Below are 20,264 nucleotides of genomic sequence, written 5' to 3' on the forward strand. Positions count from 1 at the left end.
TATAAAATAAAAAGAGAAAAGGCCAATGTGATCTTCATTTCAAAATGATTACCCCTTATGTGGTCTTCTCAATTTAGGGAAGATATTTACATTTGAGTTTTGCTGTCCATTTATGAGACTTTATAAAGTACACATTAGTACGTGTTGAAATTGAACTAAACAGCACTGATTAACAGATTCCTGCCCTTAAGATATTAATTATTAAACCGGTTCCACCCCTGATCTTTTATTAACTGAATGTCCTGTCTCTTAATATAGAGTAATGCAATATCCGGGAAATCGTTATGTCTAGGCTTGTATAGGCCCTAGGGCTGATAGCCTAGTACCAACCTATGAACCTATGAACCTATGAGATAGCACTAGTTTTAGTAACTAGGCTGTGACTGATAATACGCACACACATAGGCTATGTGCAATACTGTTAGTGTTTTCTTGTGCTGTTATTTCCACTCTATGCTGTTTGTGACAAAGGGAAATACTGCTAGCCCAGCTAGCTGGAGTTTTGTATTTATTTGGTGACACTGTACATGCCACTCCTAAATAGCCTTGCTCTTGGTCAGACTACCATTTGGATTATAGTAACATTACACAGTAGGATTGGACACCCTTTGTTAAGGGCCTTAAAGTATCTGATAAATAGTAGCTGGTGGCAGTCGGAACTACCTTATAGTCTGGGCAGAAGGGGGCATAGCTCATAAACCTGTACCAGCCTTTATCAAGAATGTGTGTGTGTCTGTGCATTTGTATATAAATCAAATCTCAAACAGTGTGTGTCAGCTACTTGGGCAGGGACACGAAGCACTGGTTGGACAGAGATGGTACTGGAGATCTTGATTTGGCCACTCAGCTGAGATCTCAGCCCTATAGCTGTGCCACTGGTTCATAGGTTCATAGGTTCATAGGTTCATAGGTTGGTACTAGGCTATCAGCCCTAGGGCCTATACAAGCCTAGCCATAACAATTCCCTGGCTATTTCTTCCCACACTATTTACTTCCCTGGACCCCTGTCTAGCAGGGTGACTGACGTGATCCCCGGGGTGAATTTCCTTTCTTCCATCCAATCGTCAAGGTTCCTTTTGAAGAGGGCCAAAGAGGCACTCTGCTTGACATGTATGGGCAATCTATTCCAGAGTTTGGGGAGTCTCTGGGTCAGGAACCTATCCCTCCAGCATGTTTTGTTTATTGTGATGACAAGGTTTAGATCCCTGGAGCGTGTGTCTCTGAGGGATTGAGATTTCTTTAAGTGTAGCATGTCCAACAGCTCTGGGTTTGACATGGCCTTGTATGTTAAGCAGAGATCGCCTCTGAGTAGACGATATGCGACAGAGTATAGCTGGAGTTTTTTAAGGCGGTCAGCATAGGGCATCTGCTTTAGGCCTGTGATTCTTTTAGTGAGGTATTTCTGCGGCCTTTCCAGTTGTTGCAGATGTCTTGAGAAGTACATACCAAATGGGGCGTTGTATTCTATAATGGGTCTAATGAGGGATGAGTATAGTGGGACAATGACCTCCTTTTTTCTGGATGAAAAGCCCTTAGTGATGAGGTGTGCCACATAGAAGGATTTCCTGACTGTTGTGGCGATGTGGTTATCAAAGGTGAGACCACTGTCCACCTGTGTCCCTAAGTCTCTTATCACACGTTCAGTGTTTAGTGTACTGTCACCTATATGGTAATTCACGGGTACATGTTTTTTCCCAAAGGGGATAACTATACATTTCTTGGCATTGAGCTTGAGCCCATAGCTCTGGCACCAAGTATCTGTTTCTGTAAGGCCCTTTTGTAGAGTATTCACATAATTTGGGGATTCAATAATGGCTCCCAGTTTGCAGTCATCTGCGAACTTTGTTAGCCAGAGTCCCTTAGTGTTGACCTGTACTTCAGAGAAGTATATGCCAAACAGGAGCGGTCCCAGGACTGAACCCTGTGGTACTCCACTTGTTACTTGTCTGGAGCTGGATTTGGAGTCGGCTACTTTTACAGTGTGGGTTCTATCAGTAAGCCAGTTAGCAACCTACTGGGTGACGTAGGGATTAATGCCCAGCTTAGTAAGTTTGTCTATGATTCCAGAGTGGGGTATGGTGTCAAAGGCCTTGGCAAGGTCTAGATAGGCTGTGTGGACCACCTTACCCTTGTTCATGGCTCTGGAGACTGATTCGAAGAAGTCAATCAGGTTCAGGAAACAAGATCGTCCCTTCACAAACCCAAACTGGGTGGGGTCCAGTGTTTGAGTGGGGAGTCTTATTGGGGATCTGGAGAAAGAGGGAGAAACCATCCCAAGACTGTGATCTCTGTGTACTCTTAAGGGAAATTGCACTTTACTGTGTGTGTACTTGTCATCCTTGCAGTGTGTACATTCCCCACTGTTGCCAGTTGTTAGGACTGAGGCTCTGTGATTACTGGGCCAGTGCTGGGGTGTCACATATTAATTGGTTGGCAGTGGTGGGATATCCACATCATATATTAATTGGCTTGTAGTGGTGGGCTCTCCTCATATTAGGATTCAGTGGTGTGGATATTGAATTCCTGTAGCCTGTGAACAGTGGTCACTATGGAAGGTGTTTGTACTCTCAATCAGCCACACAGTGAACATTCAGAGTTTCATATCACAATTGTTTTATTTTTTGGTAGCTTAGTTAGTCAGGGAGAGCAGGCAAGTATGTCAACACAGGAGTATGGCAAGATGACAAGGAGCCAGTTGGCTGAGATGTGCCAGGCTAAAGGACTGGTACATGCCAATCTGACTAAGCCAGAAATGATTGTAGCCTTGGGCAGAGCTGCATCACACACCAGCAATCAGGAGGACAACCAGGCTGGTCTTGGAGATGTACAACTCTCAGAAAATGAACGGTTCAACCTTTCCACAGAGGACTTAAAAATCTGTCTGGAGTTAAAGAGACTTGAACTGGAGGCCAAATGTTTGGAAAGAGAATCAGCAGAGAGACTACGGCAGGAGAAACAAATGGGATTAGAAGCAGCAGAGTGGCTGAGATATCTGGACGCTGAAGAGAAAGAGAGGCAGAGGCAACATGAGAAGGAGATGCTGATTATTCACCAGGGTGATGGAGGTAATGGGGAAGGGAGTAACTGAACCCCAGAAGCAACAAAGGTCAGTAAATTTCTTCCACAGTTTACAGAGGGGGATAATTTTGATAGTTTCAATCATATGTTTGAAAGGGTATGTAAACAGTATAATGTTGACCAAGGGCTCTGGGTATGGTTCCTGACCCCTTTACTCCATGGTAAAGCTGTAACTGCTATTTCTAAATCATCTAATACTGATTGCTTAAATTACAATACTGTTAAAAACTGTCTTTTAGAATGTTTTAAGTTAACACCTGAAGCTTATAGAAAAACAATTTGTGAGCACAGACCCAAGGCAGATGAAATTGTGTGTGAATATATTGTTGAACTAAGCACTTATTTTCATAGGTGGGTGAGTGGATGTCAAGTCACCACTTCTGATGGGCTGGCAGACCTTTTGGTGAGGGAACAAGGCCTTAGCACTTTGCCTGAGGGCATGATAATATGGTTAGCTTATAGGCAATGCAATACTGCAGATGAGTAGGAGAAGAAGTGAGACCTATACCTAGCAAGCAGGACATCACTGCACATGAAAGGGATACCCAATGCTGCTCATGGTTGTAAGGGAACCCATGGTGGACAGCCCAGACTGCCCCAAAAGAGTCTGAAAGTAGCAGGGGAAGCCACTAGTCCAGGTACATGTCCAGGACCAAGGGTTAAATGTTTTAAATGCAACCAGTGAGACCATGTAGCATATAGATGTCCATGGAGGCAAGGTGGGGAGCAAAAGGTGGGAGAGCCAGTAGGTGGGAATGACAAAATGCCAGCAGTAAGTTGTCTCGAGACAACAAGGGTACCAAACTACCACAAGAGGTCTTATCCTATCTTAGTAAATGGGAAAGAGGCCATTGCTAAGAGAGAGAGAGATGGCCTCTGGCCTAACCATTGTGAGGCCTGTAATGGTTAAAGAGGAGCACTACTTGCTTGGGCAGTCTACTCCAGTCAGAGCTTTAGGAGGGACCCCATTCCAAATATCTTTGGCTAGGGTTCACCTTGACTAGGAGGGTAGAAAAGGAAACCAGCAAGTAGGTGTGTTTGAGGATATCCCTGCAGATGTTCTGATAGGGAATGATGTTGATAATGCAGAACCTTATGCTCATGCAGTGACATGCAGTCAGGCTTAGAGACAATCATCTGGGTCTGGTAGCCTGGGGGAGACCCAGACAGACTGCCCACTTGCAGCCAGGATTGGTGAGGTGGTTACTTCAGGGAGGGAGCTACTCTGTAGCAGTGAGACTGAAGGTGATCCACAGCTGCTTGTGGATACTGATGTTCCCTTGGACAGAATGACTGCAAGGGCAGAGGTGAATAGTAGTACCCAGGCTGACAGTGAGGCACCACTATCAGAGGATACCAGACTTCCTGTGGAAGGGGCACTGGGAAGGGTTACTAAGGGAGAGATGAGACAGGCTCAGCTCTCAGATCCTACATTACAAGGCCAGAGAGAGGTAGCTAGTGAGGCACCTGATTTTTAAGGGAAGGGGGAACCTGTATACTTGGACAAAGGGTTACTGTATAGAGAGTGGACCCCTGTGGGAGGGTTAGAGGGTGAGAGAATACAACAGTTGGTAGTACCCAGAGCCTACCATCTGGCACTTCTAGCCACAGCCCATGATATTCCCTTTGCAGGTCATATGGGCATAAAACATACAGAGAGACATATTATGCAGAACTTTTATTGGCATGGGATTTCCAGAGATGCAACAGGGTACTGCAGGACCTGTGAGCAGTGCCAAAAGGTAGTCAAGGCAGGAGACAAAGTGAAAGCTCCTTTGATGCCTTTGGCTGTGATTGAGGAGCCATTTCAGAGGTTTGCTATGGATATTGTGGGGCCTTTGAGTACCCCAAGTTCCACAGAAAAATAAGTATATCCTAGTGGTAGTAGAATTATGCTACCAGATACCCTGAAGTGGTGGCCCTATCCTACATTGAGGCAGAAAATGTGGCAAATGCTTTGTTAGAGATTTTCAGCAGGGTAGGTTTCCTAAAAGAAGCACTGACTGACAGTGATGTCAATTTCATGTCAGACCTGCTGGCTTGTCTGTGGAAACACTGTGGGGCGAAGCACTTAAAGACCACCTAATACCATTCCCAGACTAATGGCCTTGTGGAGAGGATAAACTCTATACTCAAGTCCAAGCTACGAGCATTTGCAGACAAGTTCAAGAGGGAGTGGGACAAATATTTTCCCCATCTGTTGTTTGCCTACAGAGAGGTTCCCCAGGAATCCACAGGTTTTTCACCCTTTGAGTTGCTGTATGGGCATAGGGTGAGGGGATCTCTAGATTTGATTAGAGATGAGCTGGAAGGTGAGTGTGAATCTCACAAGGAGTCTGTTGTGGCATATGTCCTAATCTTCGGGACAAGGCTCAGGGAGCTCACAGGCTTGGCCCAGGAGAACCTGGCAGAAGCACAACAGAAAAAAAGGTATGGTATAACAGGAATGCTCGAGCTAGAAAGTATGCTGTGGGGCAGCAGGTAATGATTCTCATTCCTGTCAGACACAAAAAGCTGCAGGCAGCTTGGGAGGGACCCTTCAAGGTAGTAAGGAAGGTCAGTGATGTTAACTACATAGTAGAACTGCTAAGTAGGATCAGAGGCACAAACTGTACCATGTTAACATGATGAAACCTTACCATAACAGGAAGGCATTTGTGCTAAGCACTGGCAGTAGGAGGCAGGAGGAGTCTGAGGGTGATCTATGGTTACAGGGAGCGAGCCAGCCAAGACCCAAATTACTATGGTAGAGCCTAGGGTTGCAGGCATATGATAGGACGGCGCAGTACTGTACTGGGGTCAGCAATGCCAAGGCAGCTGGAATCTCAAGGCAGGGTATGGGGTAGTGTATTCCCAGACAGACTCACCCTCTCAAGCAACATTTCTCAAGGGTCACTTGAAAAACTACCTTGAGTTTTCGGGGGGGGGGGGGTGTGACAAAGAGAAATACTGCCAGCCCAGCCAGCTGGAATTTTGTAAATAATTCCTTGTCATTTGTGAATATTAATATGATTTATATAGAAATGTAACAGAAGGAAATATTGCCAGCACAGCTATCTGGAATTTTGTAAATATTTCTGTCATTTGTGAATATTGATAGGATTTATACAGAAGTGTGTGTAAATTTCTGAGCTATAATGTAACCACAGCATGACTTATTGGAATAGAACAGGGATGTACCTGCAATATTGTTTAGATGTATATGTTTAATGGAAACTGGAACACAGGAAGTTACCTTGAAAAAATTCAGAGAAAATAGTTGAAATTAAATGGTTTCATAGCCAAGTGGTAAAAGAGATGTTATATTTCAGTTTCGGTGGAGTAGCAGACACAATGTCTAGAGATGGAAGTTTTTTTGTATTGTCTTGAAATATAACTAATTACTAGGTTTAAAATGTAGAAGTGTTTTATTTTTATGACTTCCAGATCTGCAAACATCTGAGAGATATGTATTTTTCACAGGGAGATGCAAAAAATGGTTGTACTTACTGACAATGGGGGTTTAGCTTTGGAACTAAAGTCAGATGACAAAAAGTGATGTCATCCAAGCTAACCCAGCAGTAATATTTGATATCAATTTAAGAATTCTCTTGAGAGAGAGAAACAGGGTATTTGTATTTTGTCTTTGACCTAACAACAACATCCACCCATCACCACTTCTGCCTGCTTGTTGTTCTGTAAGTAAGTTTTTAGGGCATACAAACTCTTTTAGATTTGGATAGGACTATAGTAAAGTACAGCTTATATGTTTTCTTTATTTATTTGAGACTGTCCTGCAAGGTTGTTTTATATATTTCCTGTGATTTTGAACTCTGATGTAACTGATTACTTAGTGAGTATTTTCTTGTTCTTTTATTATTTATTATTAAATATATTTAAACCTTTCAATTGTGGCTGGTCTATTTAGAGATATTTAAGCTCTTAGAGTACTTGCATATCTATTTGGTGACATTGTACAGGCCACTCCTAAATAGCCTTGTTCTTGGTCAGACTACCATTTGGATTAATAGTAACATTACACAGTAGTATTGGACACCCTTTGTTATGGGCCTTAAAGTAGTTGATAAGAGTGGCTGGTGTCAGTTGCAACTACCTTATAGTCTGGGCAGAAAGGGGCATAGCTAGTAAACCTGTGCCAGCCTTTCCCAGGAGTGTGTGTGTATGTGTGTGTGTGTGTGTGTGTGTGTGTGTGTGTGTGTGTGTGTGTGTGTGTGTGTGTGTGTGCCAGCTACTGGGGCAGGGACACGAAGCACTGGTTGGACAGAAAGGGTACTGGAGATCTTGGTTTGACCACTCAGCTGAGATCCCAACCCTATAGCTGTGCTAGTGGGGAGTCTTATTGGGGATATGGAGAAAGAGGGAGAAACTAGCCCCAGACTGACTGTGATCTCTGTGTGCTCTTAAGGGAAATTGCACTTTACTGTGTGTGTACTTGTTATCCTTCCAGTGTGTACATTACCCAGTGTTGTCAGTGGTGAGGATTGAGGCTCCTTGGTTACTGGGCCAGTGCTGGGGTGTCACACTGTTTATTAAAAATACCTGTCTGATATTGTTCTACCCGGATCATGTGTGATGCTGTTATATATTGTATTTCTTACTATGCAGTGTAAGCTCAGTTGTATATAGTACCCATGGGGCACTACTGTGTAGACAGTGTTTTCCTTTTAAATGTATCCTTGTAGCTCTCTGTGATGTGTCTGACCTGGTTTTTGCTGCTTGAAATGTTTAGTGAGACCTTGTTATCAGCACAGTGCCTGATACAGACACACATGCCTGTTTGTGCCTACAGTAGACCGCACCCATTCCAACCTAGTTGCCATTATAAATGTGTCTAGTGATGATTCCTTCCCATCACTCCTCGCATACTAAGCTGGACTGCTGATTGCTACATCACTTTCAGAAATAAGCTGAATAACTTATTACTGTGCATACTGTTGCATAAATTAGTAATGATAAATCATCTGATTTACATTCCACTAGGTCAGTTTCATATAAGTATGTGTCATAAATACCGAATCTGCTTTGCATTCAATTGGGTCAGTACCACTTATATATGTGGGACCAATATTGAATATGCATGCACAGACTTGAGAAGGTAAGGTAACTACATATGTGGGAGTAGGGAGTAGCTCCTGTGGTACTTAGGGCTGAAACTCTGTGACTTGGCTGAGTGGGATGCAGTAGGTAGCCTAGGCATGGGAAGTGTTGATAACTGAGGGAAGGGGAATGATGATGCAATGCTTGCTTGCCTTTTCCAGTAGGAGGATGTGGGGGTGTGCTGGTTGGGCTGGCAGTCCAGGACATTAGACCTAGTGGTAATACCAGTATGTGGCAAGAGGCGTTCGTCATACTGTAAGGTGAGACAAAACAACTGAGAACATGTTACCATATAGCTGCAGATGGCTTCCTCACAGTGCCATTACATGCCCACCTTGTGATATAAGCCAGTATGTCTGGAAATGCCTAGAAGTTGTAAAAAAAAATAGTTACAGCATTATGGCCCTTGCATCTCTGCTTTGCTCCATGGTCATAGGGGCACTTATTTATTCTCTGATGGATGAGTGCTCTTGCTGTTAAAACAAGGACACCTATCCATTAGAGAATAAATAAATATGATTTTTTAAAAACTAAATAGGTGTGTTTTTCCTCTTGAAGGAAAGGTTGCTGTAAGACTTGCCATGGAGATTACTTCTTTATACTATCCAGTTTTAGGATTTCTAGTTGTTCCAGCACTTCAAACAATCTGAGGGGAAGTTTGGATAACAGAGAGTGCTCTTTCTGAAGTGAATTATTAGGATTTTGACCACTATGTATGTTGGGGATGTTGAGAGCTGTCTATATTACATCATCAAAGCTTTAGTTAATTGAATAACTAAAGCTCGATCTTGTAATATCGACAGCTAAAATTGTCGAACGGCCAATTCAACCAAGGAAAACACTTCCTTTGGCCAAATCAAAAAAAAAAAAATACATCTGAAATCAAGTGCAGGGCTGTGCCCCCCACATCCCCTACTTAAATATACCAACTCCGACATCGCTCCAAATTGGAGAAATGAGCATACTCCATAGAACAGCGAAGGGAAGTGTTTCCCTGAGTTAAATCGGCTGTTTGACAATTTACGGTTTCGATATTACAAGTTTGAGCTTTACTTATTCGATTAAGTAAAGCTTTGATCATGTAATAGGGAACCGTTGAGAGACTATAGCACTGACCATGACTTAGTGGGATACACTGTTGAAGAGATTCCCTCATTATAATCCAATAATTGCTTATGTTAAATCATAGATATCCAACAAATCAATACTATCTCACCTTTATACTTCTGCAAGGCAGGGAAACAGACAAATAAACCAGTAACTTCAGTTAAATTCTTACATTATAAGCTTTGCACAGTTTTCAAGTAAAAACGATACACTGCACAACAAGTTGTAGCCATCCAGATTCAGGGAAACCTAGCATTGGTTATAATATGAAATTAGTGTTATCAGTTAAATGTTGTCAATTATCAGCTATGTAAAATAAAAGTAATATTTGTTGGCACAGAGAGATTGAGCCTTGACTGTAATCCAAGTGGCCTATGTTTGATTAGCAGTTCGGGCACCTGTTTGAGCTGGGGTGGGTGGGTAGTGCCAAGGCTCTGCTTGCTTACTTCTCTGAGGGGCAGAGTTAGTGGTAGAGTGCTCTGAGGGGGAGAGTTAGTGGTAGAGTGCTCGAGAATGTGGTGTTGCCCTTGCAGCAACAGGATTAGGCATGGTGATGGGTATGGGAGGTATTTCCCATACTTGGGCTTGAAACAGGGTGTTCCAGCCCATGCCTCATTTGAGGCAATGGCCAGTAAAGATGAGTCTGTAACCTACCAAATCTATTCCCTCAGCACACTGTTATTGAAGCTCTCTGGCTCCCTCCCCTCTGATGCAAACCTTGATGGGCAGTCTCTGAGACTGGGCTGATGACTCCATCTGGGGGTAGACTAGCTAATCATGACTGTGGCTTGGGGTAGTGTGGGCTCATAATGGAATGCTGTGCCTCAACAGATGAAGCAATCCTAAATAATGGCACAGGATATTATGGATTGCAAAGAAAAGTATGTAAAATAAATAAATGAAATACACATTTGCTCTCAGTCAGTAATGCTATCTAAATTCATTTATCACCATAATGACATCAAAATTATGATATATAGTGTCTTATATAATATTTTAGCAATAATCCATGACTGTGTGCATGGGCATATCAGGATTTATCCACTGTTGGTGTGGTTCCATCATCATCATCATCATCATCATGATGTGATGAAACAAAGGCAACAGTGGGTACTGATATAACCCCACAAAGGAATGAATTATCTCCACTGTCTTCTGTATGCTGATGTAATGTGCTTGTGCAAGGGATGTACATTAACATGCTTGCACAGTATATCAATGCAGTGTACGAGAAGTGACAGAGAAGAGAGTATCTCCATTGCTTTTTGCTGTTTTTTCCTTTTTTTAAATTGTTCAAAAAATCAGGGATTTTACAAGGGACAGGGCACAACTACAAGGAAAAATCAGGTATCAGGTAATCAGGTATGTTTCTTTTTCTCTGGCTTTGCAGAATGTACCTGCTTTTTCTCATATTTTGTTCTGTTCCTCTGCATATGTCAATAAAGTATGGCTGCTTGATGGTACTTCATTGGCCAGACTTTTTATTGTATAGGCCTGATTTACAGTGGGGATGCTTGTTCAGCTGTCCAATCAGTGTGATCATTTTTGAATAGTAATACAAATTTATTGTATATAATTCCTATTATATCTACAATAGTAATTAATGACAGAGTAACACATTTCAGTTTGATCTCTTCGTAATATTCCAGACTGGATAAAACACTTATTTCACTCTGACTGATGGGTGTCTTTAAGAACTAATGAAGTCTCTTGTCAAATTTAGGAAAATGTAAAATGAAGACACATTAGCTTATATTTTATAAAATTTCCATAATATCAGCATCAGTTTTGCTTGCTTGTGCCAATATATTTATTAACTAGAATCTTTGTTTCTTAACCATTTATCAAATGCCTTTCCTCTGCCATGAATTCGCAAACTCCTGCTATGACATTGCAATATATGAACATAAATTGTTGATGTTCCAAACTGTTCCTAGGTGTGTATATGAAGTGCATTTGTGAGTCCAAATGTACTTTACAGTACTGCTTTCAACTTTATATTACTTGCTGTAATAGATTTCTGTTTCCCACAGCCAATAACCAAATAAAGTGAATATGGAAAATGAACAGGTGGAAGGATGAATGGATGGATAAATGGATAGATGGATGGAATGAATGAATTACTGTGATGTTTCAAGCTAAACACCTCTGTCTCAGCAAATGAATAAGGAAGTACAAACACAAGACCCTACTGCCTGCATATAACTTCAGTAATATATAGACCCTACTGCCTGCATATAACTTCAGGAATATATAGCAAAGATAGCAGCACATATTTAATGCGAGATGCAACCCCTGTGTGGTTAACTGAATGAGACTATACTGCCAGCTAACATAATGAACCAATTTCAGACTCGGACCAAGATCAAGAGGTTGGTCCGAGTCTGAAGCTTTTAGAAGACAAATGATAGTATTTGAATATGTTTACTCAGTACTATAATGTAACTTGAAACAGTGGTAAAATAGACCCACAACTCTGACATTAAACTGTGACCATCCTGTTAATTTAGATAATTTATATATTTATGTATTTTCAAGTCCATGATGAGAATAAACTCCATTACTAAGTATGGAGATGTTTAAGTTCATGAGACAGTGTGTTCAATTGCTTTTGTCAAAACTTGTATGCAGAATAGCCACTTTCTGCAATTTACATGGTTCTGGTAGTGTTAGTGCCATATTTGGGTGCACGTGTTATCAATATGATATTTGGCACACCATATGTTCAGTCCTATATTTGCATATGTAAAGAACTTGTGTGAATGGAAGTCTGTGAAAATAGTTTCTCTAATGAGGCCACTGTGAGTGCAGAATACTCGTACAAAATTCGGCAGGCTTAGGATAACAGTCAAGACAGAGTATACTGTGCTGAGCCTTCTCAGTGTTCTCTAACTATTCATTATTAACTGCTGTGCCGTCCTAGGGGTGACAACATTAGCACTCCCAGTAACTTTGGCAGGGCACTCAGGTTCTGATGTAGTTTATCACAATGCCAGCTGATGACAGTACAGTATAAAAATGTTGCTGGCTGTAAACAGAGACACTGCAGAAAATTTCAAAGGTAGCAGCAAACACCAAGAGGATGCACAGTCTTCTCTCACAAGTTTAAATCTGGCCACAGTAGGAGCTATGCAAAAACAAAATGTTTGCTGTTTTGTTTCCATACTATAACAACTACTACTATGCTAATTTTTCAAAACTTTTTAAAAACTTAAAAGTTAACATTTTTTCTCCTATAACTCATAATATCCTACAACTGATATCAGAAAAGGGTTACAACAGCTGCAGATGCAAAAGCCAGGACTGCATGTCAGAATTGTATTTTCTTTGCTGGAATTTTATCAATTCAGACAGATAAACAGTCTCTGACTCACTTATATCCATATATGTGTGTACGTGCACATGCACACACACACACACACACACACACACACACACACACACACACACACACACACACGTTCCTAGAAGAAGTGCCTTCTAGTCAATATCTGAGTGGTACTTATGTACATACTTCTGAACTGTCCAGCTGTTCATAGAATTTGCAGATTTGCTTCGTATTTTTCATCTGTTCCTCATAAAATTTGTCATTTTCTGGTATATTACTGATTATTAAAGTCACTAAATAATGACATACATTTGAGTTTCAGACTTCATATCCTTCAGAAGATGAATGTTTTTGCAAAACCTATTGTTCTAGCAACTGTGTGTTTGTAAAAGCAATCTTAAAAATATTTCCCTATTTTTTGGCCTTTGCCCCCCCCCCCCCCATTATTTTAGGCTTTATCCAAATTTCTTGTGCTAAGAGGTTGAGAGGTATGCTTAGGTAGTACCAGATATCCCTGCTGGCTGCTGCATCCCTATCACTGAAGCTTTCTGACATCAGGCCATTATATGAATGGGATTCTGGGATTTGTAGTTATAGTAACAGAAGCAGGAAATTAAAAGACCATAAAAAGCTTAATGTTGTGCAATGAACTGTAACAAGTCGCTAAGCACTAATAAAATGTTTTGTACTGTAATAGCAAACTGGATTGATTCTTCTTCTTACACACATGTTAGGTAAAATAAATTGGTATTCTTTGACTCCTCTATGCTGTACTACAGCTCCCATGAAAGTAAGCAAAAAACAAAAAAAAAATGAGTTACTAGAATATGACTTGCAGTATGTGGTGCTACAAAACATAATAGTGGAGCACTTGGTGCACAAGCGGTGCCCCCCTTGGCTACCTGGTGTGCAGTGCTGACAGCAGTGCCTCTTGCAGGTGCACTGACCTGTAGTGTAGTCCATATGGCAGAACTGTACAGTCGCTGCATCAGAGGGAAGGAAACTGATTCTATGATGCAAAGGTAGAGAAACCACTTCAGCCTTTCTTTTTTAATGATGCATTTTTTTTCATATTTACTGCTTATGGAATTGAATTATGAGCGATGCATTGTGGCATGTATGAGTGACAAGAGGAGACAGACCTGCACTGCATAAGGGTGGCAGAAAAAATTGTAATCACAGAATTCAGAAAAAATATTACAGTATCTTCTCATTTTCCTTCAGCCTACCTTTTGTTTCTGGAAGCTGTAAACTATTTATGGAGCTCATCAAAACTTACCTGTTTCAAATGCCTCGGCCAGGCACCGCAGCTTCCATGGGACGACACAGTCTTCAGTGCTGAAGTCAGCCCGCGGGGGCATATAATTGTTTTTCAGGTAGGCTTTGGGGTTGAACTTCTGATAGTTCTCCTTGAGGGCTGCTATGCTGCACATCTTCAGATGCTATGTAGTTGACACGACACTCAGTACTCAAACAATACACAGGTGTTACAGGCAGACATTAGCCTAGAATCATTAATACTTTCTTTGGAGAAGAGTGCATTTATACTTCTCTCAACTGCTCAAGGCTCTTTAGATTTGCACTTTGCTAAATGGACTAATTTAGTTATTAGATTTTTTTTCACTTGACATACTATGCCAGATAGTATCTTCCCTTACCTTGAGGCTGAGTTTAAATTGCTACAATCATGTCAGTCCACCTGCAACAGAAAGGCCAGGCAAGGAAGATAGTGAATAATTTGATAAGAGTTTTGGTAGAGTTTGTTTGATATGTATCCAGACGGGACACCTTCTGGGGAAGTACATTAGTTTATTGGAACACTGAATTATTTGCAGATTTTATTGTACTGCTCCATTTTCTTTAGCCTTGTTAGTGTCAGACCCCTTGCCTTTGGTACATCAATCAAGTGTTCACATCTAAGAGTTGCAAAGTGTAGCCTGATCATATCAGTTACTCCAGCCTCAGGTATTAGTGGAAAGCAGACTCAAAAAAGGAAGTTTTTTTTTTTTTTTTACTAAAGCATCACACTATAGTTTGACAGTACTGAATTCAAATATCATAGCACATTACTTTTGCAGGTGAGAAAATTGCTCCCAACAGGCATAAAAAGATCAGTTGATAACTACAGTACCAAAAAGCATTATCCATGTTTATAGTACAGAGCTAATACAGAAATGTAATTTAACTCTAGGTGGGTAAATATAGTCATAAAGCATTGATTTTATGTTTGTTTATTTATTTTTATCAGCTTTCTCTTATGTTCATAGGGTTCCTCAAACTTGATTCCAGCAGAGATTTTGAAAGTTTTTCTTTTTCTTACCCTGAAAGTGCACAAAGTACTATAATGTTTTACAATGAAAGTGCAATGAGCCATCTGCTGATAGCATTAGAATTATTACCAAGATAAACTTGGTTCCTATAAAATCTAATGATACATAAAAAATGCAGTAACACTGGAGCAGGGGAATTTGAGGGTTACTAGGTAAGAACCATCTTTTAGAATGAGTTGTACAATAATACAAAATAACCATTTATCTGATATTTGAGTACATAGGCTGTCTTAAGGACTCCTTTCAGCCATGACCTGAACTGCAGGCACAATGAATGCAAACTGAAATGGTGCAGCAATACAGTGCACATTAATACATACACACTGAACTATTAACAGATGCAAAGCATTGTTAACTAAGCAGAAACTAATGGTGCTCAGTCTTAACATCAGTAAGAAAACAAAGAAAATTACTAAGTTCGTTGCTTAAAGAGTGGAAAGTACATGAGATTATTAATAAAAAAAGTTTGATAAATAACTAGATATTAGAGGCAAACACAATAGGCACAAGAGTAAAAACAACATTATAAGATAAGGGTAAATTAAAAAGTGTATACAAATTAGTTGAAAACAATGTATCATTAGTGACAAAGTGGTGTTATCCTTGGAATTGCCATTTCTTTTGAAATAGACAAGGAGCACAATCACTAGAATGTGCATGAGGTGCTTTTTGTATTTGCACAGAAGAGGGCTGTAGTACATGGAGCACCATGGTTACTAAAATAAGGAAAAAGATTTTGTTAGTCACCGTTCTTACATCAGGAAGGTGCTTAATAAACTGTTTAACTCTAGTCTTGCTCTAAACTATTGACAACAATCAGAAGCCAGCGTAGAACAATGATAGGAACCACAAAAAGCTTTAATCATTAAATATTTCATTAATTTGGTCTTTCTTTCTTTTTTACTTTTACCTTTTGGCCAGATAAAGTGTTTGAGATATTTGAAATCTTATCATGCTTCCTGCCACTGCTCTCTGATAGCTGCTTTTTGCGTGGAAGTATTGAATATGTTACAACTTTCAGAGCCACAAAACAGTGCTACACTTTTTTCACTTTCTGTCTTTAACTATTGCAGTACACAGAAGAAGGTTAAAGCTTCATGCACTACAAAGAATTATGATCAGATACCTGCAATCCTAATTCTTCTTAATATGTCTTCTGGAGGTCAAGACTGATTGACCTCTTGAGCTCTGCTCTGGAAGTGAATTTCTTGACATCCATATCTTGAACAAATAATAAGGTGGTTATGATCAGAGACCCAATCATAATCCTCTGTATTATGCCTTAATAAATGAAAACCACAACAAACTGGAAAAATGACAAAGGCAAGGGTATTTCTTTCTCAACACACATTTAATATAACAGGAATCATTTAGTCCTGGATAAACAAAGGCATTAAGTCTAAGTTGCCAAAAAGTTCCTTCTCTTCAAGTAATAGTTGCCATGGTCTACCCTGAAATGTTCTCTTAACTTCATGAATAATGAAGTATTGAAAGTGATGCCCAGGATTATCAAGCACATGCTTAGCTAAAGCATTGTTGGAATTAGATTTTATAATAGCATATTGATGTTCATACACTCTTTGCTTAAACTGCCTCTGTGTTTTGCCTGTATAAAATCCAGGACTCAATGATTCCTGTTGTATTAAATGTGTCTTGAGAAAGAAATCTGTTGAGAGATGATACTGAATTATAAATAGATTCATTACATATAAATATATGTTTTATATATATATATATATATATATATATATATATATATATATATATATATATTATTGGTTTTATAAGTATTTTATATATATGCATATATATTAATTCAGGATAGATTTTAAATAGGGGTGAATTTGTTTATTTATATTCATAAGTTGTTACAGAAATGTTTTTAAAATGTTAATATGTTGAATGTACCTTTAAATGCTTAATGAGCTGATGATGTCACTGAGAGAGTTTTTATATATTGTAGCATTTGTAACTTTTGTTTGTCTGAAGAAGTTCACTCATTTGCAGTGTTCGAAAGCGCTTACTTTATTTGCATAAAGTGTTTTGGGGTATACTCTTACCTTTGTCGTTTTTCCTATTATGCCTTAATTTTTACATTTGACAAGAGTGAACGCTCACATGAGTGGACACTTTTTAGTACTGTAAAAAAAAGTGATGCCCATGTGAGTGAATGTTTTGTTACATGGAGTTTCTGCTGGCAGCATTTTACATTTGATCGCATTGCAGTGAGGTAAGGGAATTTGTCCTTACTCCATTGTTGTGCGATCGTGGAGTTACTATATATAGTTAGAAAGGGGTAAGGGAGGTTGTAGGTGGTGCTTCCTCCTTGCAAAAAAATAGCATTCATTTTTCTGATGTTTGATCATTTTATGCTTCAATGTAAAATGATTGCATGCCTTGTATGTCTTCACTCTTGTGAGAGTTCGCCCTAACATGAGGGGTCATGATCAGGTCTCTGATCTTATCTAGCATATTATATGTTTGAGACATGGATGCCAAGAAAATCACACTGAGAGAAAAGGTCAAGAGGTGAATCTTCACATCAGGTTATATTTAAAAAGAGTCCTTAAGCCAGTCTACTTACTCAGGATGGTTAAGATGGGTGACGTAATCATAAGTCATTGTAGTGCTTGTAGCTTTGTCTGCTCAATGTACTACCAGTTACAGAAAAAAAAATGTATGGACATGAAGTGTTTTACTGGTTTTTAAAACCTTTGAAAGCTGGTAAAGCGCTTAGAGCTATCAGACTGACATCAGCAGAAACAAAGTGGCCCTCTGTAGAACTAACAGTTTTAAAAGCTGTTAGACACTTCATTCTGCACAGTTTCTTTTTATAAATATAGCAGAGTGAAATTCTAACAGCTTTTGAAAACTATTTTTTCTTCTTATCTTTGCTCTTTGCTGGCAGGCACTGTCTGCTGGCATGCCCATGCACAAGAACCGATTTTAACAGCAATTAGATGTACTTAACACACATTTGTTAAGCACCCCTCACTGGTGTTAAGACTGAATCTCATACTAGGGATGTGCTTAACAAGTTTATATTTTGCCTGATTACAGAGTGCAGTCACAGTACTCCAAATGAGTACCAGTCTAAGGACTTCCCTGTCTATATGGGTATAGGTTCATAAGTTCATAGTTGTATTCTAGGCTAACAATCACTCTTCTTCTTCTCTTTCGGCTGTTCCCATTAGGGGTTGCCACAGCGGATCATCTGTTTCCATTTCTTCCTATCCTCTGCATCTTGCTCTGTCACACCAACCGCTTGCATGTCCTCTCTCACCACATCCATAAACCTTATCTTAGGCCTCCCTCTTTTCCTCTTACCTGGCAGCTCCATCCTTAGCATCCTTTTCCCAATATACCCAGCATCTCTCCTCAGCACATGTCCAAACCAATGCAATCTCGCCTCTCTGACTTTGTCTCCAAACCGTCCAACCTGAGCTGACCCTCTAATATCCTGATTCCTAATCATGTCCATCCTTGTCACACCCAGTGCAAATCTTAACATCTTTAACTCTGCCACCTCCAGCTCTGACCCCTGTCTTTTTGTCAGTGCCACCATCTCCAACCCATATAACATAGCTGGTCTCACTACCCTCTTGTAGACCTTCCCTTTCACTCTTACTGGTACCCGTCTGTCACAAATCACTCCTGACACTCTTCTCCACCCATTCCACCCTGCCTGTACTCTCTTCTTCACCTCTCTTCCACACTCACCATTACTCTGAACTGTTGATCCCAAGTACTTAAACTCATCCACCTTCGCCAACAATACTCCCTGCATCCTCACCATTCCTCTATCCCACCTCTCATTCACACACATATTCTGTCTTAGTCCTGCTGACCTTCATTCCTCTCCTCTCTAAAGCATATCTCCACCTCTCCAGGGTCTCCTCAACCTGGTCCCTACTCTCACTACAGATCATAATGTCATCTGCAAACATCATAGTCCATGGGGCCTCCTGTCTGGTCTCATCTGTCAACCTGTCCATCACCATTGCAAATAAGAAAAGGCTCAGAGTTGATCCTTGATGTAATCCCACCTCTACCTTAAATGCATCTGACACTCCAACTGCAGACTTCACCACTGTCACACTACCCTGGTATATATCCTGTACCACTCTTACATACTTCTCTGTCACTCCTGACTTCCTCATACAGTACCACAACTCCTCTCTAGGCACCCTATCATATGCTTTCTCCAAGTCCACAAAGACGCAATGCAACTCCTTCTGACCTTCTCTATATTTCTCCATCAACACTCAGAGCAAACATTGCATCTGTAGTGCTCCTTCCTGGCATGAAACCATACTGCTGATCACTAATCATAACCTCCCTTTTTAACCTAGCTTCTACCACTCTTTCCCATAACTTCAAACTGTGACTGATCAGTTTTATCCCTTTGTAGTTACTACAGCTCTGCACATCACCCTTATTTTTAAAAATAGGTACCAAAACACTTTTTCTCCACTCCTCAGGCATCCTCTGACTTTCCAAGATTTCATTAAACAATCTGGTGAAAAACTCCACTGCCATTTCTCCTAAGCACCTCCATGCTTCTACTGGTATGTCATCTGGACCAACAGCTTTTCCATTCTTCATCCTCTTCATAGCTGTCCATACTTCCTCCTTGCTAATCTGTTTCACTTCCTGATTCACTATCCCCACATCATCCAACCTTCTCTCTCTCTCATTCTCTTCATTCATCAGCCCCTCAAAGTACTCTTTCCATCTGCTCAACACACTCTCCTCACTTGTGAGTATGTTTCCCTCACTATCCTTTATCACCCTTACCTGCTGCACATCTTTCCCAGCTCAGTCCCTCTGTCTAGCCAATTGTTACAGGTTCTTTTCTCCCCCTTTAGTGTCCAACCTTTCATACAACTCTCTATATGCCTTATCCTTAGCCTTCGCCACCTCTCTCTTTGCCATACTTCTCATCTCCTTATACTCCTGTCTACTTTCTTCATCTCTCTGACAATCCCACTTCTTCTTCACCAGCCTCTTCCTCTGTATACTCTCCTGTACTTCCTCATTCCACCACCAGGTCTCCTTGTCCCCCTTCCTTTGTCCAGATGTCACACCAAGCACCTTTCTAGCTGTCTCCCTTACCATCTCTGCTGTAGTTACCGAGCTAGTTGGTAATTCTTCACTGCCCCCCAGTGCCTGTTTTAACTCTTCCCTGAACTCCACCTCACAATCACCCTTTTTCAACTTCCACCATTTGATCCTTGGCACTGCTCTCACACTTGTCCTCCTCTTCTTGATCACCAACGTCATCCTACAGACCACTATTCTATGCTGCCTAACTACACTTTCCC

General features: G+C 40.5%; 1 protein-coding gene across 1 annotated transcript in view; it reads right to left on the minus strand.

The window, feature by feature from the left end:
- The window catches only part of PNMT (phenylethanolamine N-methyltransferase), a 38,584-nt gene extending 24,476 nt beyond the window's left edge, over nt 1–14,108 (minus strand). The window contains exon 1 of the mRNA XM_044055040.1: nt 13,890–14,108. Coding sequence (XP_043910975.1) covers nt 13,890–14,043 — 154 coding nt within the window. The 5' untranslated portion in view covers nt 14,044–14,108. The remainder of the gene's footprint in view (nt 1–13,889) is intronic.
- Between the last annotated feature and the right edge of the window lie 6,156 nt (nt 14,109–20,264).

The sequence above is a fragment of the Protopterus annectens genome, chromosome 13.part0 (assembly GCF_019279795.1).
Source record: "Protopterus annectens isolate FY-2018-M chromosome 13.part0, PAN1.0, whole genome shotgun sequence".
Taxonomy (NCBI): domain Eukaryota; kingdom Metazoa; phylum Chordata; order Ceratodontiformes; family Protopteridae; genus Protopterus; species Protopterus annectens.